This window comes from Ammodytes marinus, assembly GCF_949987685.1.
Source record: "Ammodytes marinus genome assembly, chromosome: 18".
NCBI lineage: Eukaryota > Metazoa > Chordata > Actinopteri > Uranoscopiformes > Ammodytidae > Ammodytes > Ammodytes marinus.
The window spans coordinates 20,218,254-20,245,836 of record NC_137222.1 but is presented as its reverse complement, the minus strand read 5'-3'; the positions used below and the strand labels follow the sequence as shown (position 1 = coordinate 20,245,836).

The 27,583-nt window shown below is 39.6% G+C and overlaps 1 protein-coding gene across 1 annotated transcript in view; it reads left to right on the top strand.

The window, feature by feature from the left end:
* The window catches only part of LOC307265080 (uncharacterized protein), a gene marked incomplete at its 5' end in the record, with an annotated part of 103,645 nt that overhangs the window by 53,084 nt on the left and 22,978 nt on the right, over positions 1-27,583 (top strand). Inside the window, 26 exons of the mRNA XM_080046651.1 lie at positions 5,439-6,053; positions 8,595-8,639; positions 8,959-9,078; positions 10,934-10,972; positions 11,068-11,121; positions 11,256-11,309; positions 12,988-13,095; positions 13,220-13,273; positions 13,851-13,904; positions 14,148-14,192; positions 14,797-14,850; positions 15,714-15,758; positions 15,858-15,911; positions 16,552-16,596; positions 16,713-16,766; positions 16,881-16,925; positions 19,920-19,973; positions 20,552-20,596; positions 20,686-20,739; positions 21,801-21,908; positions 22,331-22,384; positions 23,343-23,396; positions 23,533-23,577; positions 23,866-23,919; positions 25,681-25,725; positions 27,272-27,325. Coding sequence (XP_079902777.1) covers positions 5,439-6,053; positions 8,595-8,639; positions 8,959-9,078; positions 10,934-10,972; positions 11,068-11,121; positions 11,256-11,309; positions 12,988-13,095; positions 13,220-13,273; positions 13,851-13,904; positions 14,148-14,192; positions 14,797-14,850; positions 15,714-15,758; positions 15,858-15,911; positions 16,552-16,596; positions 16,713-16,766; positions 16,881-16,925; positions 19,920-19,973; positions 20,552-20,596; positions 20,686-20,739; positions 21,801-21,908; positions 22,331-22,384; positions 23,343-23,396; positions 23,533-23,577; positions 23,866-23,919; positions 25,681-25,725; positions 27,272-27,325 — 2,052 coding nt within the window. The remainder of the gene's footprint in view (positions 1-5,438; positions 6,054-8,594; positions 8,640-8,958; positions 9,079-10,933; positions 10,973-11,067; positions 11,122-11,255; positions 11,310-12,987; positions 13,096-13,219; positions 13,274-13,850; positions 13,905-14,147; positions 14,193-14,796; positions 14,851-15,713; positions 15,759-15,857; positions 15,912-16,551; positions 16,597-16,712; positions 16,767-16,880; positions 16,926-19,919; positions 19,974-20,551; positions 20,597-20,685; positions 20,740-21,800; positions 21,909-22,330; positions 22,385-23,342; positions 23,397-23,532; positions 23,578-23,865; positions 23,920-25,680; positions 25,726-27,271; positions 27,326-27,583) is intronic.

Sequence of the window (27,583 nt, the reverse complement as noted above, 5' to 3'; positions counted from 1 at the left end):
AAATATCAAATTTCCTGAGCAAAACCATTTCTTTACGAGCATGGCTTTGATGGAGCATTGTCATGTTGAAACAGAAAAGGACGTTCCCCAAACTCACAAAGTTTGGTGCACTCTTAAATAACATTGTTTGCTGTAGAGTAAAGATTTTGTTTCATTGCAACCAAGGGGCCCAAACAATGAAAAGCAGGCCCCAGACTCAAACTCTGCAAAAGTATGAGGACATATTGTCTGCCCTATTTTGGCAGCATAGTGTACTTACAATGAAAAGAGAACAGTTAAATTATACCTTACATGATAAATTGGGTTTAAGGCGCCTCAGGATGATAAAGTGCATATGCATGACAGTGAGAGTTAGAAAAAAACATAAAGAGTTATGGTCTGACTGGAGGACTAAAGAGGCATTATGGGAGCCTGAAAAATGTTTCTGTCCGTTCATCAGCCTGCAGCTATGCACACTGACAGGCTAAACCAGCTGATACCCTGGCTCTCATTTGTTCACCTATAGATTGGGGTGGGCCTTACGTGCTCAGATTGTGGTTCCGCTCAGACAGTGTGTTGTCAGGAGACCGAGTCATAAACATAAACAAACACTTATTAAATAAGCACAGCGTTCTTGCTTGCTCCAGCCTGGTTCAGCAGCGCCGATTGAAAGACAGCGAGTGTAAACATGGTCTTGGCACATGATGTAAAAGGTTTAATGTGATGCTTACTGAGATTATTACAGATGTATTTGACAAGATAACTACAGAGCTAGAACGGAAGAGTATTAGGGTCATGGAAGAGAAATATAATGAAAGCAGGAAGATTTTTTCATTATGCACTTAGATAAAAAGAGTGGAAAGGTTGAGAATAAAGTTCAACCCTGCGGTAAAGTTTGAAAGAAGTTGACCGATTCGAACTTCTGGGATCATTAACTCATAAGCAAACTATTATTAAAACTCAGACGATGCATCTTTCCTATCACCTAATGTTTACTGAAATGAGATGTCCTCTAAGCTTGACTAATAACTGCACTGCACTGAATAAGAGTGACGGTATTGAATAGTTTTCGCTTAGGTGTTGCGCTAATTAGGCCGTCCCTGCAGACATGTCTCACAACCCACTGTACACAGAGAGCAATGTTATAAGTCTAGATTAGAGTAAAAATTAAGTTGTAGCCCATTGTCTCCCTTATGACGATAGAAAATAAGTTCCAGACAGCGCATTGTCCACTAAGATAAAAAAGCATTATAGTGCAGTCTACTTACCGTTTGCAGAGTAGAGGAAGAAATGATGTAGCTATTTTCATACACTAGTGCTCCTCTTGAAAAATGAACTGACCTTCATCTGTAAATTGGTACAGTGCACCTTCAAAACAGTGCAAATCCTAATAATAATGTGCACCACATCCATCTAATGTTGCTTTGGTATTAATGAGTGGAATCCAATGTTGACCTATAAATCAGTTCTACTGGAGGCATCCACAGTGGGTCATACACCTTACAGCTTTGATATACTGTACTTTAACCATACTGTGGTTCTTGTTTGACCCGTTGTCATCTGCTTGACGCTGTCCAGACCAACCAGATTTCCTTGCATAGATTTCTCAGTAGGCCCAGCTGATGGGACTAAGCTGTAAGATAAAACTAGTTCAGGCATGAGCCTTTAGTCATATGTATCCCTTTTCAGAGATTTACATTACATCTGAATGATGAAATACACACAATGAGCCAGAAAATAACATTTCTGTTACATTCTATCTCATACCAGGATATTTTATAGAGTTGTCTTTCTTTTGTGGGGAGTCTTTGACATCTACTGGCTCCTGATTGACTGGCCAATGTGTCATAGTACTCCAACTAAGTACAGCCTGGGCTGGCGTTCATTGGGATATCTCACAGACTACAGTAGTGGAGAGATAAGCTTAGGGGATGGTGTTGACCAGAGGAGATCTAGTGTCAGCTTATGGACCAGGTCTGGCTGCATGACTGTGGCCTGGGCTAAGAGGCAGATAAAGAGCCTTTTGTTTTCAGTTGGGGCACCGTGTTTGGTCTCCTGCCTATCTCAGCCCTTCACTGCCCAGCCAGGCATACCCCAAGGCTTATAGGTTTCACTTCAGACACAGTATTTAGGGCTAACTATTGTTCTTATATTTACGATTTGATCAATGAAAGGTCGGTTCAAGTGATATTTTCAGTGTAACGTTTCGGTTTGGGCATATAATTATTTCTGATAATGCAATAGGAGCATGCTCTATTGATTTTACCTTAATAAATGTCTGTGGACAAAAGCAAACCAGAGGTTCCCTCCACAATAATCGTACTAATTCATGTAATACGTATGATACCAATTTAGTCTTCATGTTAAATACCCACTCCTATTTTAAATGGCAACTTAATGGCAGGTTAAGATGTCTACCATGCTAACCATCTATGTTTAGCATGTAAGCATGCTAACGTTTGCTAATTAGCACTAAAACAACGGCCGATGGTAATGTCAGTTAGTTTCACAGGTGTGTGTTCATAAACCCAAGCACTGTATAGTTAAAGGAGGAGTACGCAATATTATTTTGTTAATATTGGTGTTAAATCACTCTTTATTCATACAGCAATCACTTAAACAGTATGTGTAGTTCATAACACAGGTCTCCAGTTCATTCAGCTTTGCAGTAATTGTGTCCCGCTCAAAGTTATCCCATCAGGAGACAGAGCGCTATAAAGAGGCGAGTCTCTGTGCCCGTGAGATCATTCAGCTACAATGGCAGATCAGGTGAAGTTTGCCGATTCCTCATTGTAGGGACAAGGGAGGGGACTGCTTACTGCAGTCACTGACAGGAAGTCAGGTAAAAGGACCATATCGCTTACATCACCTTTAAAATTTTAATCCAATTTGATTCCCTGTCTGAATCAAATTTCATAGTATTTTTGATACATCTCTCTGAAAACCTCAAATGTCGGTAGTGTCCATAAAGTTTAACATTTGATTTAAAAGAAGAGAAAGGGGCAAACTGACAAGACGGAACCACAAGGAACTGTTTTTTTTCCAGTCCAGTGTCATATTTCATCTGTATAAGTGTGTGTATTCTTAAAGCTTCAGCTCAGTTTTACTCTGAGGAAAACTCTCCGAGGGCAATCCTGCTTCCCTCTACAACTCCTGCTCTCCATATGCCTCTTAGGACCACTTTAGTGCTCTCCATTTCAGCCCATTAGGGTCATCAAACTAAATGTGTAACTATGCCACTATTCCCGGAGGCCAAGCAATTAGATGTTTTGTTGTGTATGTCTATGTGTATGTGTGTGTGAGTGCGCATGTAATGCAATATGACAAGCAAAGGATAATGCCCTGCTGGTATGGTTTGCTTGTTTTAAATTTAGTGAACTTCTTGTCAACTGTGGATATCACAAACTGCTTTTTTTTTTTAAGGATTTGGCTGCAACTTTACAAGAGTCAATAATAACAAGTTTATATCGTGGCCACTAATGTTTTGAACCAAGCTGATTTACAGAGGGAACAATTATGGAACGGCTTTATTATAAATCAGTTTAATTCCAATGAATTGCTGTAGAGCTTTCACAAAGAGGAAAAACAAGATATACTGTATATTTATCAGTGTATCTTGAGAACCGGGACAAAAGGCTGTCTTCCTATGTAACTGCTGTTATGTTTAAAACTAAAAATATTTAAAATTGTAGATGTTATTAGGGATTAAGATTAGAATGTCTGGAGCACAATTATCCCCTTAAATTTAATTTTATCGTTATTATGTAAAATATATGACACTTGTTATCTTCTTACGATGTCCAAAACAGTGTGTCCTTAGAGAAGGTTTCAATCTTTCATATGCAATTAAACCTATTAAAAATTTACTTTAATGATTAAAAAGAGCTTTTTTCATCAAAAGCAACACTACATACCGGTAATATCTCAAATCAATAAAAACTGTTTTTCTACAACGCATTCATGTTTTATAAGGATTCTAATTGGTGGGACCACTTTACTGTATGTCAACACCGTCAGATATTTCATTATGTAAAATGTAATAAAATCAGGCGAAATAAGGGGCAGCTGTCACTTTGAAGGACCTCTTGTCAAATTCTACCTCTGCAGACTACATTAGAGTCAGACAGGCTCTGATAAGTGTTGTAGTTTTATAATATTTTACATTCCGAATCTTGAAAGTCCTGTGTCAAAACCATGATATGTCAACACCGACTTAACATTTCTGAAGAAGTTATTTGACATTTTTTGATTATTTTATTATCCTGAAGTAGTTCATACTAGCACCTAACATCAACAGAAAAACCAAATGGCTACTAGATAAATTCCATTTGTTATGTTTAAGAAACGTTAAATATGTCAACACCGTCAGACAGGAAATCTGACGGAGTTGACATCTGACGGTGGTGATAGGCCAATGACGGTAAAAAAAACAAAAGCTGGGAGGTTGTGTCAAAGCTTAGCTCAGTAGCTTAGTATATGTTGGCTACATAGATGTAATTTAAATTGCCGAAACATAGGGTTTGTATTTTTTCAACATTGCACCCTGTTCTCAAGAATCACTGATTTGTCTTAAGACAGGTGTTGCATCAAAGGAGCCTGGGTCCAAAAATGACAAATGCAGATGTGGTACCTGATCTACTATAATCAAGGTCAAAGATCAAATGGATGATCCAGCAGTGCGGAGAGTGTATATCATCACAATAAAAATATTTACAGTGGTTTGGCTCCAACAGGCATCTCAGTGAAAACCACTGAAATGTTAATTAGAGACAGCGCATTGTGTTTTGGAACGAAATGAGACAAAATCAGTAGTCATGTGCAGTTTCTGATGAAGACGGGTCAAGGGTAACTGCCTTGAAAAGATTAGAAGCAAACTGACTAAAGGCAAGTGAAATCATGCCAGATGTCTGTGAAGAGTTGATGACATTTTATAAAAAGAGATGAAGGTCTGCAGCAGTGTGTTTTGCTGTATGAGACCATTTATGGTCTTTCATGTAGGAATGTTGTCATTACAACATCGCATTATCTTGTTTACATGAAGATTTTCAGTCTTTGACATCAAAAGTGATATAACATATTTTGTGTGTGGAGATGAAATGGTAATGCTTATTGTTTCTGGATTCTGAGCACTTATTTGATGTACTTTTGATCAAAGATTATTTCCTCTTTGATAAAAACCTCTTTGCTCTTTGAATATGTGTGTGTCATTCATATACAGGGTGTACAGTATACTCTCATTCCAATGCTATTCATCTACAATTGGTTTATCTAGGTGAATTGGTTGTTGGGAAATTACAGTTGTACAAGCTGGAATAAGTTGATGTTTATGTGAGTAATCTTTTTTACCCCCAGAAATCACTACCATACAATAAGAGCCGCCCATCCTGCTATTGACTTCAAAACATGACACAAATCAGGAATCTGTTTTGACCCACGATTCTTCTTTTGTTTCTCAGCAGAATATGTTTCTGCGACGCGGGGGTTCTCGAGGGGATGGGACGGTGGCTTCGGGATCCAGTCGGAAAGGTGCGGTGAGTCGTGGGCATGTCTTTGTGGTGGACGAGGAGACTGACTTGTTGGATCCATTCTTGGAAAATGGTGGACAAGTCAACTCTCAGTGGAAACCTTCCAGAAATGGACTTAAGGGAAGCCAAAGGGGGAAGCAAGAACTGTCCTCAAAGGATTTGGAGGAAAACATAACTACAGAAAAGAAGGACGACTCCGACGGAAGGACTTCATCGCTGTTCCCTGGGAAACCATCGGATGACATCATTCCTGTACTTCCTAAAGTCCCTTCAGATCCCAGAACTTCCATAGACTCCAACACACTAAGGGAGGAGACAGATGAAAGGTCCAGATCTGTCTCACCTAGGCTTCATGTCAACAGCTCTGATCAAAGTAAAAAGGTAGCTGTTGAGGAAGGGAAACCCATCACCACTGATCATGGAACCAAGGAGCGCTCTGGCATTGTGACCATTGTATCCAGGGACAGAGACCTTGTCATGGGCTCAGATGGCAAAAAGTACCGGCTCGAGAGAGGACCAAAAGGCCACATGGGTCCCCCAGGGAAGGAAGTAAGTAGTCCTATGTTACCCTACTTTAATGCCATTGTTTTAATGCCACTGATTGCATAAGGTAAAGTATGTAATTATTGTTTTTTTCTAATCTAACAGTACATTTTAAGCTATAGTGCGTAAACTTTTCATATAATATACAGTATACAGTATATAAAATGTATATATAATATGTCGGTTACATTCAAGCCATCGCCAAGCGAGTTTATACGTAATTGATTAAGCCTATCAGCTCCACAAAACTTTCTGTATTTCTCAGTTAAGCAGACAAACTGTTGTCACCCCCTGACACTGGTGCAGGAGCTCAGACAAATCCCAAGAGGTGCCCAATAATTGTTTCAGTTGTTGATTCTACTGCTAAGAAAAACCTGGACGTTCAGCAGAAGGTATAAAATCCATGAGCGATCATCACCCAAGGCTTACCTCATGTAGATGCGTGTCGGTGTTGTTGTAATTCCTCAGAATTCCTCATGGGGGCAACAGAAGTTACGCACAATAGCTTTAAGATGGGACACAGAAGGCAAAAACACAATTTTTTCAAGCACTGATCAATTTTCAGATGTTTAGCTATTTTTGCATAACATTCTTGCATAACATGTCTTCTTTCCAAAAGGTCCAAAATGTACATTTAGGTGTTTATTTTACTGTACATCTCAGAATTTTTTTTTTCGGTACAGTACCAAAAAACTCAACTTCTAAAGCAATTACATCAACTACCATTATAATTTTTAGGACTAATCTAAAGTTTATTACAAAACGGTTGTTCATATTTTGTTTATTTTGTGATTTTTTTATACATTTTGTTCTTAAAAACATGCCCAAAATGTACGTAGAATTATTCGATTTATAAAAATAAAAAGCTGTATCGAAAACCAGTTTTTCTAAAGATGTTGGACACTAATATGTTGTTTCAGTTAGATATTGCCAAATTTTCATATTTATTCAAACATTTCTGAAAGTATCAATATACAAAAAGGTATCGTTTCAATATAAATAATCAACTGGCAAAGTTTCATGATGATATCTATAGGTGAAAAAAAAGATATTCACCTGCAGTGTCTTTTCTTAATGTATCACATCAGAATGATCTGTTATCAGATGAGATAAAAAGCTTAGGACGGGTCCAGTAAATGAAGAAAGTGTGCCATCTGTTCAGGCTTTACATCTTACGAGACCTGTTCTTGATCAGCTGACATCTGAATCTCATCATGGAAGGATACACTGCAAAAACATATGTTGACCCACAAGGGGTAACGCATGGTTAAGGATTCTCAACAGATTGTCATAGCACAATGTGACAATCGTTACTTCTGGTTGCCAAGTTATCTGATTGGTCCCAGAAAGTAAAGTAATTTTATTTTATCCAATCAGAAGTTTTACCTGGTGTAAGAGGTGGGTTTTCACACAGAACCAGAACCAGACTGCACATCTGGTCGCGTCTGGGTATCTCTCTTGAATCACGATGCCATAAAATCCACAGGATCATTCAGCACGATTACTGTGATTGAAGACGGCTGTAGGGAACATAAAGGAAGACGTCCTGTTGGCTTGGAATATTCTCTCTTCTCATGTGCTGCATTTCAGCTCTTGCTTGCTTAGCTTTTTGTAGTATTTTGTAAGCCTGTATAGCATTAGCCTTTACAAGTATTGTGTTGAACTTTTTAAGTATCAAAGAAAGGGTGTCCTCGACACATTTACAGTCAAATCTGATTGGTCGGAGTTTGTCTATAGTTGACTTATCTTTGTATCATGTTTTGTTTATTGTTTTTTTAATACTGTTCATTGATCCATATTCTCATTTGCACCATTGGATTCTATTTTTACCACACCAGACAAAGGGGCTGAAACAAGGATTTCCATGTATAGCTGGAATAACATCGATTGAATACTAGACTATTCCGGGTCACCCCATTAACAAAGTATGTGTTTTAGGGAGGTTTAAAAGAAAATTACTGTGGAAGTGCTAAATAATACTCTCCTTTGATTGGCTGGCAGGTATATGTAAATAGTAAGGGAAGATTCCTCAAGTGAACAGTTTAACTACTGGTCTTTATCATTTTGTATTATATTATATATTTTTTGTTATATTAGTTCAAACTTGGCGCAGAAAATCTTCAAAACTGCCAGACTTGGCTTTTCAGACTGCACAAGATTGTCCAGATTTCTTAATTTGCCCAAATGCCAAAGAAAGTTTCACATTAAAGGACACAGTGTATGCAGGATCGACACAGTTCCAAACATTCTAAACAAACAGTCACTGTTCATCCCAATACTTCTTAAGCCATAACATCTAAATGTTGTGTTTGCAATCAAGTTGTTAGAAGACTTTAACATTTATGTTTTCTTTTTAACAGGCAGTCAAACAGGCTACAAACGGTTTGGTTTTACAAGCATTCTTTGCTTTGCTTGTCTTTCACTGTTCCTAGAAGTAGTAAAAAAAAGTCTGTGACACAACAGTTTTACTGTTTGCCTAGTGGTTTTTCCTAACTGAGTTTTGTCTTGCCTGAACTGATTTATTGAGGGTCATTGCTATTTTCACAGGGCTGTCCTGGTGAGCCTGGCCTGCCTGGGTTTAAAGGTGATAAGGTGAGAGAAGCGTGTTTCTAACATAATAGCCTATAATGATTTGTCAAGTAAGGCCACTTGACTCTCCAGGATATAAAAACATCTATTCTGTGTACCTCTGAAATAGCATCCAGTTTCATCTCTGCCATTTTAATTCCTACTGCTATAAACCCACTGTTCCTTGCTCTGTTAAGGCCATGTGCCCAGAACCCCAATGCTGCATCAAATAATTACTAGTTAATGATGTAGTGTAAGAAAACAAGACTGTGCTATGATACAGGGTATTCCGTGTAAATTAATTTATCTTGCATACTTTTATCACTTCCTTTTCTTCTCATAGGGTAAGATGGGCCTTGAAGGGAGTCCAGGAAAAAAGGGGCAACCAGGGCCAGTTGGACCGGCAGGTTTACCAACCCTCTACCTGTGGAAGAACACAGCAGAGGAATGGGCTGCCTTTCAGGTAAGATGGTTGCCACATGAAGTGGTTTATTTAGCACATTATGTCCGAAAATCTTAAACAGATTCTCTCTCATGAGAAACTGAAGAACTGGAGAGCTTCTTGGAACTAGTCTTTGTGAAACTTATACAGTGCTCTTTGGAAGGGGGGCATGTACAAATCCAGTGAACATAAAGACACAATCCAAGGCACTCATCTTTAGAAAATAGGTAAAATACCTTTATTATAGCTTGCACATTGTAACTACGATAAGATTAAAAACATTCATTCAAACACATTTCGGTGTCCAGCCAGAAGGCTGATTCTAGATATTATCTTATCTCTTATTTTAATTTCTGTGTGAACCATTTGTGTCCTTTTTATGGTTTGGATAACCACTAGCAGTGAATCTATTAACACAGTTACAGTGTCAATATCATTTTTCTAAACACACAATTTGGTCCAACCTCACATTTGCAAATTTTCTTCTGAAGGTAAAATGTGGCCCGGTGCCCTCGTCTTTAACCCCAGGGCCCTTTCACCTTTACCTCCATAATATTTAACAGTTTAACTTGTGTTTTTTAGTGTTGGAACAAAAAGGCTACTCCCATAAATATTGGTCATAAAGGAAGCTATTGTAGAAAGGAAACAGATCCTATTCAGAACTTGTAAAAGCAGTTATAGAACTACAATAGAGTTTTCATGAATATTTGATAAATTTGTCTCTGGAACATTTGTCATTAACACTGTTGACTTATCAAGAGAGCAGCAGCTCTGTACATTTATGAAACTCTCAACAAAACCTAGCTTTTTCTTAGATGTATTGGGAGCTAGCATGCTAACAAGATAGACATTTAAATAAGACAGTTTGGAGTTGCTGGAAGATAAATTTTTGTTAAGGAAGCTAACTGCTCCACCCTACCTGAAGCTTTTCTTTATGCTAAGCTAGGCTAAACACATCCTGGACTGATGTCACTTCTGAACACATAGAGATTCAATTGATAATTTATCTTTTCATCTAAATCCTGGTAAGATATTTCGTAGTGTTCCCTGGAATGTCATTCCAGCTATAATTCCCGAGACAAAATTACCTTTTTCTTGTTATTCAGTCCATAATCTAGTAAATCATCAAGTTACCAAAAAGACATGCTGGACATCAAATGTTCTCAGAGGCCATCCAACCCAGAACCCATAAGGTCCCCAGACTTATCTTTAAAACCTTCGACCTTGCCGTTATGATGCGTGCAAGCTCATGCTCGGTCCTCATCTGTTTAATCTCTCTGCAGTGGCCACAGCTGTATGTTGTAGAACACACCCACCAGCATGTCAGCATGATGGACACTGCACGTTTTTGAAAGAAATTTACGGAAATTAAAGTCTGTTAGTAGTTTATGAAGGCGTACAGTATATGCTTTGAACTTCATGTGGACTACCGGCTGAGGTCATTCACATACTTAAATTTATTCTGAAAGAGGGTCAGCGATAAGGCAAAGAAAGTTTAAATAAAATAATAAATTAAAAGGCGTTTTCGGGTTGTCTGTCTACATACGTCTGTCGTTCGTTTGGGCCATTTTTGTGAGCGCAATATCTCAAGAAAGCTTTGAGAGATATACATTATAATTTGCACAAATATCCACTCTAATTCAATGATGACCTGATTTGATTTTGGAGGTCAAAGGTCAATGTCACTTTGACCCCATGCCTCATGGGATTTTCTTCAACTTTGGTACAAACTCCGTCTTTGATTAAAGGATTAACTGATTACATATTGGAGGTCAAAGTTCAAGGTCACTGTGACCTTGCGCTTTGGGATCTCAATTACGCTTATTTGTATTCCTGGATCTGTACCTTATCCTGTGTGTTTCCCTTCTCCATGTAGCAAACCAGTTTCTACCAGTTACTTCGTGCGGGTTGGCCTGTAAGTATGGTGTGACAATAATTATCCTTGTGCAATTAAGTTGTAATCTCAGTTCCTGTTGACCTGAGGCTGGTTTCTTCTTTGTGAGCTTTCAGAGTAAGGAAGGCCCAGAAGGACCACCCGGAGAGATGGGCAGGCCCGGCATACAGGTAAGAGATGGGCTCCCTTGACAATCATACATGGAAATGACAAACCTGAATGTAGAAGATTGACTATAATTTCTCTATCTTGGTTCAATCCTAATTGGTGAATAATTTATAGTTTTCCTGATCTTCCTTCTTAGGGGCCGACTGGTGAACCTGGGGAGCGTGGACGACCAGGGATGGCAGGAGAGATGGTAAGCCATATCCAGATTGTATCCAGATTGGCTTCATAAAGTCTGGACAGTAAAAAAACAAACAGATGAAATCACATTTTTGCAATGATTTTCAATACAATATGAGTGAACAGACCCACCGGTAGATCCAGAAGAGTTAAACAGCTGAGCGTTTATTTTAATGTTAACAGGGCCGAGTGCATGTGGTTAAAAGAAATGGGTGTTTGGAAACCCAGTGGGCATGAAACTCCCCATGACGTTACCATTTTCATATTGAGAGAATAAGCAATGAAAGCATTTTCTTGCTAAATTAAGAAGTTCCATATTTATCGCTAAATTTGATTATAATGAGGCGTGGTGGATATATTATGCTCAATTTATCTTGTGTTCTTTGATGTGTCATTCAGTGCTGGGTTGCTTGTTTGGGTGAGCAGCTCGAAAGGTTGAAATAAATTTATGTTAGATTCATCTCAGAAAACCACCTGAAAATACATAAACATGTGTCCTGGAAGTCCGCCGTGACCTTATGGAAAGTGTGAGCCTGTTGCCATATATTGTGTGTGGTCTCAGCTGGGTAATGAGTTACTCCTGAGGATCTAACAATGCAGGCTGAATAGTTGCAAACACAGCATCGACTGTATGAAAGCCTTTCGGTGTCTGCTTTGTTTACATCTCGCCCCGGAGATAGATTAACTTTTGTGTATGTATGTGTCACTGTGTATCCTACATGAATGCAAGCACATATTTGTTTGCCCTGAAAACAACCAGTGGCCGATATTGTCATTGATGTCAACTCGCTGTCTGTCAGCATGGATGATTGCGTTTATTATATGTGTTGGATAGTTATTCTTGAGCAGTCTCATAGTAGTGAATCTACTTATGATAACTGGCAATAAAGAACTTAACTGTAATAACCCATAAAGAGTGACTGCAAACTGACAATGCTCTGTTTCAAGGGGTCACATCCCAAGCAGATTCCAAACCACTGGTTTAGAAATGGTATTGTCCATTTCGTATCAGCTTCCCAAAAAGTTTGCATTTTCTATGTTTCTCTGTTTTACATCATTGCAAATGAAATGTAGGCGGGAGGAAACTAGCAATCAAAATACATAAACTTGATACTTGTATGGTAGAATAAATGATTAATCAAATCAAAATACTAATAATGAAAGTAATTATTGGTTGTGTGTTGCAGTGCATTCATGAAGTGAAAACCATTCTTCAATAACTCACTCTTCGTCCCACATGTTGTAAAACAGTATCCAACATCCTCAGCAGTTTAAAATATAATGCTGGCCATTGCCAGCACAGGTGGTCTATTCATTCACTGAGAAAATGTCCATGTTTTCCACCTGCTACAGGCAGAGTTATTGCAGGCTGCAATCTTCTGGACAGTGTGCTGTTATTCAGGCAATGCCTTGTCTGTGTGATGAATGGCTCCACACAGCGATGGAGAGAGTCAGTGTCTTCACAGTACACACTTGTTATTTATATTGTAGTTTCCCAGTGTAATACACAGCACAGCTGTGAAGTAAGACTGAGATCTCATTCACTCATTCACTGCATTTATATTTTGTTCTCATATTGTGGTTTATGATGCCTTTTTCAAGTATAGTATATACATGTTATAACTACTTGCTAAAAGCCTGATAAAAAGGCAGTCATTATCAACAGTGGTAATATGTTTTTTGTCTGATAGGGTGAAATGGGCCCCAGGGGCCCTGCAGGACGAGTGGGGGTCCCAGGAAGAGATGGGGTCAATGGAGAAGATGGTCAGCCCGGTCCAGCTGGTGCTCCTGGATCACAGGTAGGTACATTCTGTGCAGGAAGGAGTTATGTGGCATACAAATTGTACATTTTCAGCACGAGTGTGTTATAGTTTGTCAATTATTTTACTGAAAGTTTTCCCTGTTGTCTCTGATCGACTCCAGGGCACGTGGGGATACAGGGGCGAGCGAGGGTCCAAAGGGGAATCAGGTGATGAGGTGAGCCATGTGACAGGGCACAGCTGCTTCTGGAAGGAAAACAACTCAGTCCCATTCCCATTTTTAGATTTACCGCTTGTGAATATGGAGCCAAGAAATAGTGTGTACGCTATCTGTCTGCTATGTTTTAATATTACAGCACTTGGACAGGTATTTTCCTCCTGAGAGGAACAGATGTAGCTGCTACATGCTACTATATTACTGGTCTTTCTGCTGTTTGGCTCTGGGCAGGTGGCATACAGATAGTTTAAGAGCTTTTTAGCTTCCTGCTGCGGCTTAAAACAGGACGTGGAAAAAAACAGTTCATTTCCAAGCTTAAAAGAAATAACTCAAGGATGTTATAACTCCCCATAGACCGGAGGGAAGCTGCAGAATCGAGTGATGCAGTTTATTGTCTGTGGGTTTATCAGTATGGGTTTCTGTAAGAAGTTGTCATGTGTTCAGGATAAAACATGACAGAAATAACTTCATTGTCTATCACAAGATGACAGAACATTTTATTGCCTTCAGTTTGTGGCTCAAACATCATATAAACAACTTAAAGAGATCATGTTTGTTTTCTTCTCTACCTCTCTAGGGTCTCGTTGGCCTCGAGGGTCCTAGAGGGGGAAGTGGCGAACCCGGTGAGAAGGTACCCATTGGTCGCACTTTAATTCTCAACCATGATAGAAATTGAATTTGTCATAATAAAAAAGCTTTTCCTTACATGGCTAGCACAAAACGCTACTCAATCTTATGAAAGATCTCTGGCAGCTATTTTTATGAGGTACAACTATGTGGATTGCACAGACAGACCGAATTGCCTGGAGCTCCTTTTTTTGAACAATACAATATATTGTAATGATCTTGGACTGTATTTCTTTTCTCTGTTTAGGGTTCAGATGGTGCACCGGGCCCGCCTGGTCCTGTCGGCTCACGAGTGAGTGTCTTGTACTCTACCTACTCAGTTCATTTTTGCAACAAATGAGACATTTCTGCAGGGATTTGTCCAATGTTTTCATAACCTTTGGAACAACAAGAACATAGGCGGCAGGCTCATACGCCAGGAGCATTTCTCCTTTATCTGTGACACTGAGCTGCTTATTCATTAGGAAATGAACAAAACCCAGCTTGACAAAATGACAGCACATTACAGGATCCATTTGAAACAAATGAGAAGGAAAGTTACAGCTGTCATTGTGTCAAATGGGTGTAAAATGAGACCCGCAAAGCAAACAATTGACTTCTATGAAAAGAAACACATGCGCCTCTGAATCCTTTTTAATCCTTAATCCATTCCCTCTTTGAACTTTGAGTTCCAAGCAGCGAGGCACGACTCCCATATTCTCTCTCCGGCTTGTTATCGGGTTTACTTTGATTCTAGTTGGCATGAAATCACAATCTCTGCCTCGCAGTATTAGCACAGGCGCTGTGACCAGCAGGAAGTAATCTGTCTGATGTATCCTCATCCTTTGAATGCACTGCCTTAATTTTAATGCTACATTGCTATTAAGTTGACATCGAATCCTTGGATCTCTCTGCAGGGGCCTCAGGGGACGCGAGGTGGCTACGGGCCAGAGGGGCCCTGTGGACCTGATGTGAGTGATGTGCCTTCTGTCTCCAGTTGCTGGAGAAGTAACTCTTAATAAGCACTTTGAATGAAAAGTTGTCAGTTTTTTTCTATTAGTGAATATCATCTTTCTTCTGTTTTGTTAACATGTGTCTGCTACTTTACTGCTTCACTGTATTGTCATGAAGTGATCTTACTGGAAATAAAGCAGTTTGAATTGTCACTGTCATCATTTGGCCATGGAAGACCTAGTTTTTGCAGTATGGTTTTGAGATGGGTAGCCTGGTGAGACCAGCCTGATTTTGCAGACCTTTTTTTGTTGCATCAATTTGGCAGCCCTGATTGGTTCATGTAGTCATCAATCTACCCACCAGTCAGACTTGGCCCTCCCTACTTCCCGTCCGTTAGTGGAAGACAGCCACTGATTGGTTCTTGTAGTGGCTTAAGTCAACATGGATCGGCAAACAAGCTTGAGAGATATGGCTTGTCTCGTGAGACTAGATGATGACTAAATGAACCAATCAGAAGCTTCCTTCCACTATATGGGACACATTTTAGGTCTGAACACGAGTCCTGATTGGCCAAGTCATTTTCTGACTGGACTCCTCCCTATGGAGATGGTAGAAGGTCCAGAATGATCTCAAACAAATGTGAAGTTTACAAGATCAGGCTGGTCTCCCCAGGCTAGATGTCGGGGGCTGGGGCCTTTTACTGGATGCATTGGACAAGAGGACACAAGCATTTTTGTGCATCTCTCGTACCAATGGCCTAAATTATGCAAATGAAGGTTGAGAGGACCTAATGCATACATGCTGACTTTGAATTAACTCTGAACTGATGGACGATCTTTAGGACAGTGTATCATTCATTGTTATGTATGGTTGTTACCAGGGGGAGAGCGGACTAGACGGCACTCCAGGTCTGCCAGGGCCGAGGGTAAGCAGACAGATTGGGTAACAAGGTTATGTTAGTTAATTATTTCAGTTATGGATACATGTGTGACATTTGTTCATTGTTTGTTTGTTTGTGTATTAGGGTGCACCAGGTTTTACTGGACAAGTCGGCGTTCAAGGAGTTAACGGCTCAAGGGTAAATTCCACCAAGTTTTTACTATAACTCATATGCAAGTTGAGGTGATTTTCTCCAAAGGCTGAGGCTTACTAGAATTTTTCAGAGCCCAAAGTAATATCCCTATCCTACACTTTAAAACCCCACATTTTCTGTTTATGCAGTGATATGAAAACAGCTAATTCTCAAAGAAAGCTTGCTTCAAAAGCTGGAACCAGAGAATGTTGCTGCTAGATGAATGAAATGAGAGGAATTCTACAGTACATATTACATAAATGGAACTCGATTTTCACATTATTTTCATACACACAACAAGGCCTGAAATACACACACACACACACACACACACACACACACACACACACACACACACACACACACACACACACACACAGGATGTAGACTAGAGGCATTAGTGGGAAGTTGTCAGAGTAAAGGGGGTCGACATAGTCTGTGAACTCTCCAGCTACTGCCACCACCTGTGCCACCATATACTGTATAATACATAATATATAATAAGAACATAAGATGAAGTGAAGCAATGTCAATGTAAGGAGTTTATACCCTGTGCTAGGAAAGTTTTGTAGACTAACTCAGTGTCGAAGCTTAGTTTGCAGGTTACCTTTTTTGTGTATAAATCTTTTATTGTTTTTTCTCTCAGGGGGACTTAGGACCTGCTGGCAGTGTTGGACACATAGGTCCACAGGTATACCTTTTTGTTTGGGTCATATATACTGTATGCTGCAGTTATCCAACTTACTGGAAGTGTTAAGACACTGTGTTTGCTTTATGATGCGTTACCTTCCTTTTCCTTCTGACCAGGGGCCTCCAGGTTTAGAGGGACAGATAGGACCTCCAGGAAGTAGAGGAACCCAGGTGAGTACAATGCAAGGCAAGACTGTTAGTGGAGACTTTGGACACTTCCAGGTGCTGTTTCATTCACTTTGTTGACAGTGCAAGATATTAAAGTCAATCTGTGCATCCTAACAGGGTCATCCAGGAGTGACCGGCGCTGCTGGACCCAAAGGAGATCCTGTAAGTTTGTTCCCATCAAGTTTACGTTGTTCCCTTCTTTTCTTGTTTTGTTTTTATAAACTAAACTTCAAAAGAGGAGATTTCAAGGTCAAATATATATTTTTAAGTTAAGTTATCTTTATTTGTCAGTTGTACACGAGGCACATTGACATTTGTCTTTTCGCATATCCCCTCTCAAGTTACCACACTTCGGAGGGGGTCAGAGCGCAGGGTCAGCCACAGTACAGCGCCCCTGGAGCAGTTTTGGGGTTAAGTGTCTTGCTCAAGGACACAATGGTAGAGATGGTGGGCACCGTAGACACAATACCAGCCTCTGCTAGTTTTACGACTCACACCCTCCTGTCCGGTGCCGGGGATCGAACCAGCGACCTCATGGTTACTGGTCGGCCACCTTACCTCTAGGCCATCCTACCACCCTACATCGGGTATATATCTGCCTGTATCTAGGCAATTGAACACATTTTTGGTCACGTGAGATATATGTTTTCAAGCCCCTCTCATTTCCCCTTGGCCATGAAAGAGAGGACCTCATGGTGATGTTGTAAGCATGTTTTTTTTTCACAATAAATTCTTTTTTGCATGTAAAAGTAAATTTTCTTGCTGTCAACTTAATCGATTGTTGTGCCAAAGCAAATTGATTCAAGTAGAAAAACTTCAATCATACATGTTGATGAACTACCAACATATGAAACCATGTGATGATGATAACTGAAGATTAACCTGAATTGCTGAGAGAGGTAGTTTTTTCTTAAATTGTGGCAGTGGGGTAAAGTGAGACAAATGCTGTGGGGTAAAGTGAGACAGTGTCTGTGCCCTCTTTTAATTAATCCATTATATTTGAGGTAGCAAGGAGAGTAGTTTGAATAAGACAAAAGACAATGTGGGCTGGAGGTGGGGGTTGATGGTTGAAGGGGTGTCAGCAAGGGCATGGTTTGGCATGTATGTATGTGGGGGACAGGAGAGACATTTAACATCAATAGACTCAAAGTAATATGTGTTTATTCAATGAATGATCATAAAACAAACGCAGACAAATATTAATCAAAGACTCAAAAGATGGAAAATGACAGCTGGGTCTAGTCCTGTGTTCTGAGTCCCAGGCTGTTCTAACTGGTTCTGATTGTCATTTGCTCTAACCCCCAGGCACTAGCTGACTCTAAGAGTCCTGTGTTCTGACCCCCAGACTGTGTTTTAATCTAACTGGTTCTATCTGTCATTTGAATGTTAATTATTATATGTTGTATTTGATCAGAGTTACTTTCAAGTGTTTAGAACTATGTTTTGCTTAATTGACCAAACCCCATGATTTTGTTACTAGTCTGACATTAGTTTTGGAATATTTAGTTTTCAAGCTAGCTGTCAGGATTCTAACTGTTACAATTTGTGTTGTTATGGTAGTTTCAGAGTGGAAAAAGTAAGTGGATCAGTTTACCCCCTTGATTTCTCTGGTCTGTCTCAGTTTACCCCACAGCTGGGGTAAGGTGAGACACAAGACAACTTTTTTTAAAACAATCATATTTTCACTGCCCTTTGTCTTGAATAAATTCTGCTAATGCCCATTTCGAGGAAACATCCTGAATTAATGGGAAATGTGTAAATTTGAGTGATAAATCATTTTCACTCGCTTAGAGGGGAGCAAATGTAAAAAGTGTCTCACATTACCCCGTTCTCCTAGCCTGGTGCTACCAGACCATCGTACTTCATTTCATTTGTACAGAAGGTCTGGAAGTGCTGTAATTGGCAAACGTTCACTCACTTGGAGGCGGGTGTTTGTTGAAGTTTAAAACTATTGGATCTGCCCAGATTAGCCAACCAATCGCATAACGTTTGGTCGCCACGTGTGTCATGAGCCGGCTATTGGCGGTGCGTTCCAGTTGTACTGGAAACTCGGAAATTTCCGACTTCACTACATATTGTAGTCTATGGATCTACCGGCAACCTGGCAACGGTAACTTGCTAGAGCCTAACGTTTAGTTATTCGGATGAGAAAGGTTTTAGGCGTCCATACTTTCGCGAGCAGATGCACTGGAACACAGACAGGTCGGAACTCGGAACTACCAAGTCGGAAATCTCCTTCTTCCGAGTATAAAGGAACGCAGCATTCAACTGAAACTGGAGCGCGACTTTGACGTCATCGTTCTCAGCCACTCGTTTTGTTCACTGATTGGACAGGCAGAAATCTGCCTGAGCAGAATCCCACTAATACGCCCCGTACCCAGACTGACTACTGAAGGGAAAATTTAATTTGGCCGGAAGTAGGTAGGCGGGCGGAGCCAGGCTACCGTTCTCCCCTATATTCTAACAAAAGCATTTCACTTACTTTAATATTTTACAATGTATAATTTAGAATATAAAGTGTTTTAAAACGCTAATCCCCAATCACTGTATAGCAACCAATTACCAAGAACCTCTAGTGTGAAGAGTCCTGTATTAACATTGGGAGCCAGTTCATCTCAGTTGTGTTGAAGGGAGACAACAATGTGTATATTGGTGATTTGTGTGTGAGGTGTGTTCCCATGCACAACAGTGGGAAAAAATGAAGAAAAAAAAGTGAAGCGGGATTTAAGTTAAATGAATCCTCATGTGGGGACAATAAACCAAACAAACATGCTATATCATGCTAGCAACTGTCAGATTAGCAAAGATTTATTTAGACAGCAAAAAGGAAATTAAGTTACGGATAAAAGACAGTTCTTTGACAGGGAGCAAGAGAAAACCAGGCTAAAGTCTATCTTTCTCTCAAGTTTGGTGTAATTGCCGTGGGAGAGACCCTTTATATTTTGTTACTTTCATCATGAGTATGTTATTTCAGCTCTATAATATTCACTGTGGTTTAGGCCAAGTTCTATCTGTTGATAATTCAAGAGACATGGTTAACGTTCACAGTAATGGGTCAACTTATAAAGGCAGCTGAATATATAATATAGAATACAGTATCTTATCCATGTTTCCCCCTTTTGTTTTTTTTTCTATTTCTTTTTGTTTTCATATCAGGGGCCTGTGGGGCCAATGGGTGCCCGGGGGGATCCCGGCTTTGAGGGGCCCATGGTGAGTTGTACTTGAATATTATTCTCCAGGGTATGACATCATCACAGTACAGTCAAACACATGTGGGCTCACACACTGTGCGATGTACGAACAGACTAGATGTATGTAACAGTGTTGTGAATGTTGGATTGAGTCCAAACCGTCCGGAGGGTTTGGACACTGATGCTTCAACTTTTGTCACCGGAGAAGCTACACCTTACAGTTCACACAGACAGGCTGCCAGTACATTTAACCACACTCATGTCTACAAGCTCCATCGGTCTCCAGAACGTTCTCAGCTCAATGCAGCCTCACAGTGCCCTCTACTGTTTGTAGTCTCTTAATTGATCATGACATGAGGCCACTCTATTTCCTATTTAGTCTTCAAACACTTCATATTGTTGAAGTTTTATTTTGTATTCCCCTGGCAGTCCCTAAACCCAACATCAAACTTTATTAGCCATTTAATCGTCTATTTATCTTTTTGAAATATTTGACTCTGAAATGCGGTAATTTCCCTTGTGTACACTTTAAGAAATTGGCTTCTAAATGTGGTTAAGTACTTACTCCATCATCACCCTGTTTGGGATTATTTACAGGGTCCACCTGGGATACAGGGTCCTATGGGTTCTACTGGAATAACGGTAGGTAGCTCATGATAGATTTACAATCATAATTACTGCTAAATGATATTGCATCAACCTCATTTGAACCATTTTATTTTTCTTTCCAGGGTCTCAGGGGACCAGATGGGGACAAGGGGAATCCAGGACCCAAAGGCGACATGGTATAGGAGCCAGCAACTTTACATTTCATAACACTGAAAGAAAAGATTGATACAATGTAATAGAGCTATGTTTCTGTGCTTTCTTTTCGACATTTATGTGAGAAAATGGCTATGACTGTCATGCATTGTAGGAAAAAACAGTGTGAAGCTACAGCTGGCAGCTGATTAGCTTAGCTTAGGGCAAAGACAGAAAACGAAAGCTGACCACACAGCTCACAAATAAAATCATGTTTATTCTTGTTTGTTTAATCCATACAAAACTGAAGTGTAAACGACACAGTTGGCCTCATGCAAACCTGCCTCTGGTCCAAGAGGAATTAACTACACAAACTTGTTGTGAATGTCTGGTTTTGGCCTGACGATTGCCATCTGTCCATGAGGAAGTACATATTTGTGAGATTTTATCATCCCAATAAACACTCCCTGAATATGTGAGATAGGGTTATTCTCCAAAATGTTACCAAAGAGTAACAAGAAGAATTTCACGATCCAAAGGTCCAAATCCTATCTTGGATATTGGCAAACAAATTTTGCAGTCAGTATAGTGATACTGTATGAGAGGACTTTAAACAATTTGATCATATCAATATGTCATCAGAGCAGTGCGACTGAAAATCTAGAAAAACTTTTCAGTGAACTGACAGCCATGATGGGGATGATCTGGTGAATAGAATGCACATTTTTCACTAAGTTGATCCTTTTGTTTAGTGATATTAGTCCTTAAATTTATTCAGATTTATCATGTTTTCGGTTCAAAGTGGTGTTTGTCCAATGTGGAGAAAGGGTTATTTGCTGTCTAGACCATTGCTGAATTATGTTAACCTAAGATAACATTTTGCGTAACAAAAACTAGGGAATTTCTTAGATTCTCTTAAATCCCTCGTATTTGCCACTTGAGAACAAATAACTTCCCGTTGACCTCAAAATGCCATTAAGACTCCAAGAAAACTTGATTCCCAATATACTGAACGTATCCTTTAACCTCTCATGTGCCATATGAATCAGAACGGTCTCTGTGTCTTTTCCCAGTGAGAATAGGTTTCTCTGTGTTTTATTCTCAGGGTATTGAAGGGGCAGCAGGTATTAGGGGTCCTCAGGGAGAGAGGGGCCCCTTAGGCTTCCACGGTTTTCCAGGCAGCAGTGGCCAAACTGGCCCCACAGGCACTGAGGTACGGAGGACAACACACTTTAGGGGGGGGGGGGGGAGTTGAAAATCTTTTCTTTGCTTTTTGTTGTAACTGATGTACATATAGTGACGGTATAGAATTGATGATTTCTGACAAGGACAACATCTATATCCAATGCCAAGAATGATTTTTGAAGCTCTGTGGATGGATACTGTCCTGAAAGACTACTTTTCTAAACTAATATATAAACTATTCTAATGGTGGAGCTCATGTTTTCTTCAGATGACATGCCAAAAGCTTTATTTTTCGTAAAAAGTTGATTTACACAGGGGACAAGCAGAATAGGATTCATTGATTATTAAACTACATTGTTGCATAGTGTTTTGCAGAGTCATATTGAAAGAGCTGCTTAGTGAAGGTACAAACATGGATAAGCTTGACTGATTTCATATGTCTTCATTCAGGGCACGATTGGAGAAACTGGCCCTCAGGGAAAGCAGGGCGGGCGTGGGTTGAAGGTCAGTAATGATTTGTGCATCCAAACACCGAGATATGACTTCAGATGTTGATCCAGACGTCCACAATCTGACTGTGAAACATTAGAGCTTCAAGCGGCCTCCTGAATGTCAATTTAACAATCCAATATTATGCAGTGAATGACTGCAATAACATGAGTTTAACACACTCCCTGGCTGTTTTTGCACCCTGTCATGCCACAGGAATATTGAAACTAAAAGTAATAAAAAGGCTTTTTGCTACTGCATGCAAGTCAAAGTGAACGTAATTCAAGTTTGAATTGGAATCACCACTAAACACAGCTGTATTCACTTTCAGCGCTCCACTAAACGGTTTAATCAGTTGGCGAAAAATAACAGCTCAAGTCGTATTTAGTTTGACACAAGGTCAAGTCTTTAACCCACAATTTTACAGTTTGACTGAACAAACAAACTTGCAGGGATGACTGGTGTCTCCAAACTGTTTTGAGCAATACATCGACGACTTGGGGACATTTATTATTCTCTCTTTAAGTGTGTCGTTCATGGAGCGCCATGGTAGCCATATTGTGATTGTAATTGTTGATTTTTTTTGCAAAATACATTGATTTTGAGGGAATCAAGAGGTGTGCCATACTCTAGTTTAAAATTAAGTGAATAAGGGCGCCCATAGCTCAGTTGATTGAACTTACATCTTAACTGTGGTCCCCATGCCCTTTGCACAGTCTTACAGTGACACCTACTGGTGAGGGAGTGGTATTTTATTATCACACACCATATAAATATGAGAAATATAAATGAGATAATAACAAAGTTGTTAATTTGCAATGTCGAATTGAATGATAATGGCAAAACATTCTATAGTAAATAAGTAAATGAAAGTAATAACTCAAAATCAGCCCTTTTGGTTGTTGGTCATTTTAAAAAAAACAATGTGTTCTGTATATTGAGCCCCAGTCACTAATATCTGAACCTTTTAAAGGGGAACAGGGGACCAGACGGACGTTGCGGCAAACCAGGACCCAGAGGGAACAAGGTATTACAGTCGCGAAATATTAGAAAAGAAAATATTTTTCAAAGTCTGTATTTTCCTTTCAAATCCAAACTGTAGTGTAAGTTTGTATGCACTCCACTATTTGTATTGATTTCTTCTCTCTTGACTTTTATTGCAGGGCCGGACTGGGCCGAGGGGCCACAACGGCCAACTGGGCCCATCGGTAAACTTAAAGCCTGTCAGAAATCATTGGAGATTGTAGTCAACTTTGAATATTTTATAGCTCTGGCCATATCTTAAAGACCAATTAAATTGTCAGGTTGAAATCATGAGATCTTAATTTATATCTCCAATCAAATTTTATTTCCACTTTATAATGGTTAAGGAGGATTTATTTGTAATAATCAGATGAATTGATGGCGTAAAAAAGTTCAAAGTAACCATGCTTTTTGTCCAGCTACACATTACTGTTCCAGATCAAACTTAATGAAATTGTGGGTTTTCTTCTCAGGGTTTGCCGGGCCCACCTGGATCAGAGGGAGCCGAAGGAAAGCCTGGTACACAGGTTCCCATTCTCTATCATATTTCACATCCATCACCTGTACATGTTGTGTGTCCATGTCTGTGTGTCTGATCTCTCTTTTAATCTGTCAATCATTTATTTCATACTTATGTGGCTCTACTTCACACATATCTCATACAGCCATGCCGTTTAGTTCCACTTAGAATGTTTTTGAGGGTATGGTAATAAAAACTGATGATGAGTATAAAGAGCGGAAGAGACACCTCACCACACATCATCAGCTTATGCAAAGAAAAATGCTTCTCTGAATGCAAGATTTAATGGCTCTTGATGCAAGCTTAAAGGAGTGACACACCGGCAGACTGCTAAGATGGAAATGCCCTCAAACTGTCAAAACTGTCTGGTGGGTTCTGCTGATAGTTGGTTCTGCTGATAGTTGGTTCTGACAGTAGGAGGCAGTCTCTGTCCACTACAGCAGCACTGCAATGGTGCAGACTTAATGCTGAACCTAATTTGTTCACCAATGCATTTTATACTATATTGAAACATAGCACTTCACTGAAACTTGGTTTATTGTAATAAAACTGTCCATCTTCAAAATCAATGATTAGTTGGTTAATAGATTTGCAGATGTATGGATAATTGTTTTGTCCTCACTTTGATAAATGGTTATTCATTTAAGTCATTTACAACAAATACATTATGTGGTTTATGTTTCTAAAATGTGAGGGTTTCCTCCTTTCGTATATTTTACATCATTTTTTGCTGTTGGTTGGGCGAACAAGAGTTTTGAAGACGTAAACTTGGCCTTTGGGAATTCATGATGGGCAATTTTCAGTGGTCATTTTCTATGACGGATTAGTCAATATAAGTTACCCAAAATGAAGATAATCATTATTTGAAGCCTTAAATTGGGGATACAAAGCTTTGAAAAGTATTCACTTGCAGTTTAACTTGTGACATGACAGTGTCTTAAATTATTTTAGTTGAAATGATTAAAGAAATTATTTTTGGGAAATATGCTTCACTGCTTTCATACCTAAGGGTTAGATGGGAAGACTGATGCCACTCTCAACTCTTTCCATAAGATATAGAGCTAGCTTAGCACAAAACACTTATCAAAACACCTGGCACTGGAAATGGGGAAATAGCTAGCCTAACTCTGTCCAAAGGTAACAAAATCTGCCCCACCAGCACCTCTCAAGCTCACTTACTGACACCTTATATTTAGTTTGTAAAACATCCGCTGGAGTCTTGTCTACACCCTGAGTTTAAATGGTCCAGCACATAAGTCCCCTGCAGATTTTCTCTACCTTTGGGAACAAAGCCTGCTTTCCCCCGTTATTCCAGTTTTTTACTCATTAATTTAATACCATCTTGATGCCTTGAGGCTCTTTGCACCTTATGAATTGGATTAACAGAATAGTAATATCAGCACGGACTGGGAAATGATTGTTTTCAGATCACATCATTTCGAACATTCTCCCCTTGACTTAAACAAGTGATTTTCAATGTCTAAACCTTATAACAAGATTTAAAAACATTTTAGACGTGAGAGAGTTTAAGTTATACTCGTGATCTTGTGGTTGTAGTGTCAGAGTTTAATGAGGTGATATAAGCATGGCATTGATCTTCTCATCTAAATCTCGGAAAGAAAGCAAAGTCATTTTACGATTAAATGCCTTGTTAAGATGGAGATTAATGTTCTGAGTTCATAATTGAATTCATTACTATTTTCACTCTGTATGACCTCTGCTGTTGGGAGAAATTGCATTGTCTGTGTTTTCTCTGCCTGTGTTCCAGGGTCCCTCCGGTGCAGGCGGCAGCGTTGGCAGTGAAGGACTGACGGTAAGACTGTTAGCCTGTTAGCCTCAGCTCGACCTCATCGTTTAGCTCATGACATCATCCCTCAAGCTCGGCTCTGTTGGCTCTTTGCCACGAGTAAATGCTATGAGGCATGAATAAAAAAAACATTGTTACAGTTTTACAAGACAGCCAAGGATTAATAAAGGAGGGCTTTGCTGATTCATGAGCAGACAATCACAACACACACTGCCAAAATATTAAAATGTTTAATTTAACAACCAGCTACCAGCCAGTTAAAGATGCAGAGGTATGGGGCTGAAATAGTTCAGGTAGGCACATTGTGTGTGTGTGTGTGTGTGTGTGTGTGTGTGTGTGTGTGTGTGTGTGTGTGTGTGTGTGTGTGTGTGTGTGTGTGTGTGTGTGTGTGTGTGTGTGTGTGTGTGTGTGTGCACATATTATATGAATAAAATCATATATGTATAGACTCACTTTTGGGCCAAAAGGACACATATGAATGTTTAAGGTTCATACTTGTATTTTGGTTCTCTGCTGGGAAATGGTTACACGTTGTAATGTTCAAAAAGCTCAATATTTTTCTACCACTGCCATTACTGCGTCACCTCTTTCCGCCCTACATCTGAAACTCTGCGCCTGTCTCTTTAAGGCCCCCTCTTCCAAACACCCAGTCCGCTCTGATTTGTTTAGATTGTCATTCTACAAAAAAAAAAACGGCATCATTCTGCTGATATAAGAGCCGCCATCTCTCCTTGGAAGACTTCCCACTCAATTTTGGAACTCGGCTGCAGAGATAGTCTACCATTCAGCCACATGAGTATGGGTGATAAGAGCTGGCCCAGTGTCGCTCTTCCAGTTCAGATATAAGTTGTTGGATGGGGTTGAGGTCAGGGTGTTGTGCAGGCCAGTTCACCAAATTGGGAAAACCAATTCGATATGGTTCTGGTTCTTTATGCATGGGGGCCTCCAGCAAATCGGTGACACACAGTTGGACACACTCTATTATCTAGGATATGATTGTATTCTGCAGCGTTCCCCCTTAAACAAACTAAGTTACCCAAACGCCCAAAGACCAAATGTTTTGCCAACTGATAAAACTCGTAATGTCCTGAGAAAAACTGAATTGACTATCCAGAACTCCATATGCACTGCTGCTGTACCACATTTTCTATTACATAAATAACAGTCACTATATTATTGATTGCTCAAGTTAACAAAGACAAATGTACCAAGTCTTATATTTAACTCTTCACCAATACATTATGCATAATGACATTCAGGAAGTGGCATTAGGAAATTACATCAAATAAAATGACCAAGAAAACAATTACATGGTAATTTAAGCAAACCACTGAAACACTGAATCAACTCATTAAGGCCAATAATGTAGCAGCTCAGTGTGTGTCTGTTAATTGTCAGAAATAAATGGATTTGTTTTACATTTGCAGTTTCATATTTTTGTTCAGCCTTGAAGCTCTCATAATGTTCTCTTTCATCTGTGCCTTTTCATTTCTTGTTGCATAAATCTCATTACTTAGCAAATGCTTGATCGCGTCTGCTATTCTTCTTACAGGGTTTTCAAGGGATTGCCGGAGACAGTGGAACAGACGGTCCGCCAGGTTCTCTGGTACGATCTATCATTCTGTGTTTGTGTCTGTAACTGCTGTGTGAAATTGATTCTTTTTTTCTAAAGAGATGAGGCAGCCGGGCAGAGAGTGTGTTGTAAATGAACAGATCCTCTGAAGCATGGGGCTCCATAAAGAGCATCTAGTTTGATTCCTATAAAACAAATGTTTAAGCCCCACAGGGTTTTGGTTCATGGCTGAGAAACTTAAGATGTATGTGAGGAAGTAAGCTGAGATAAAACTCCACAGTGAATCAATCT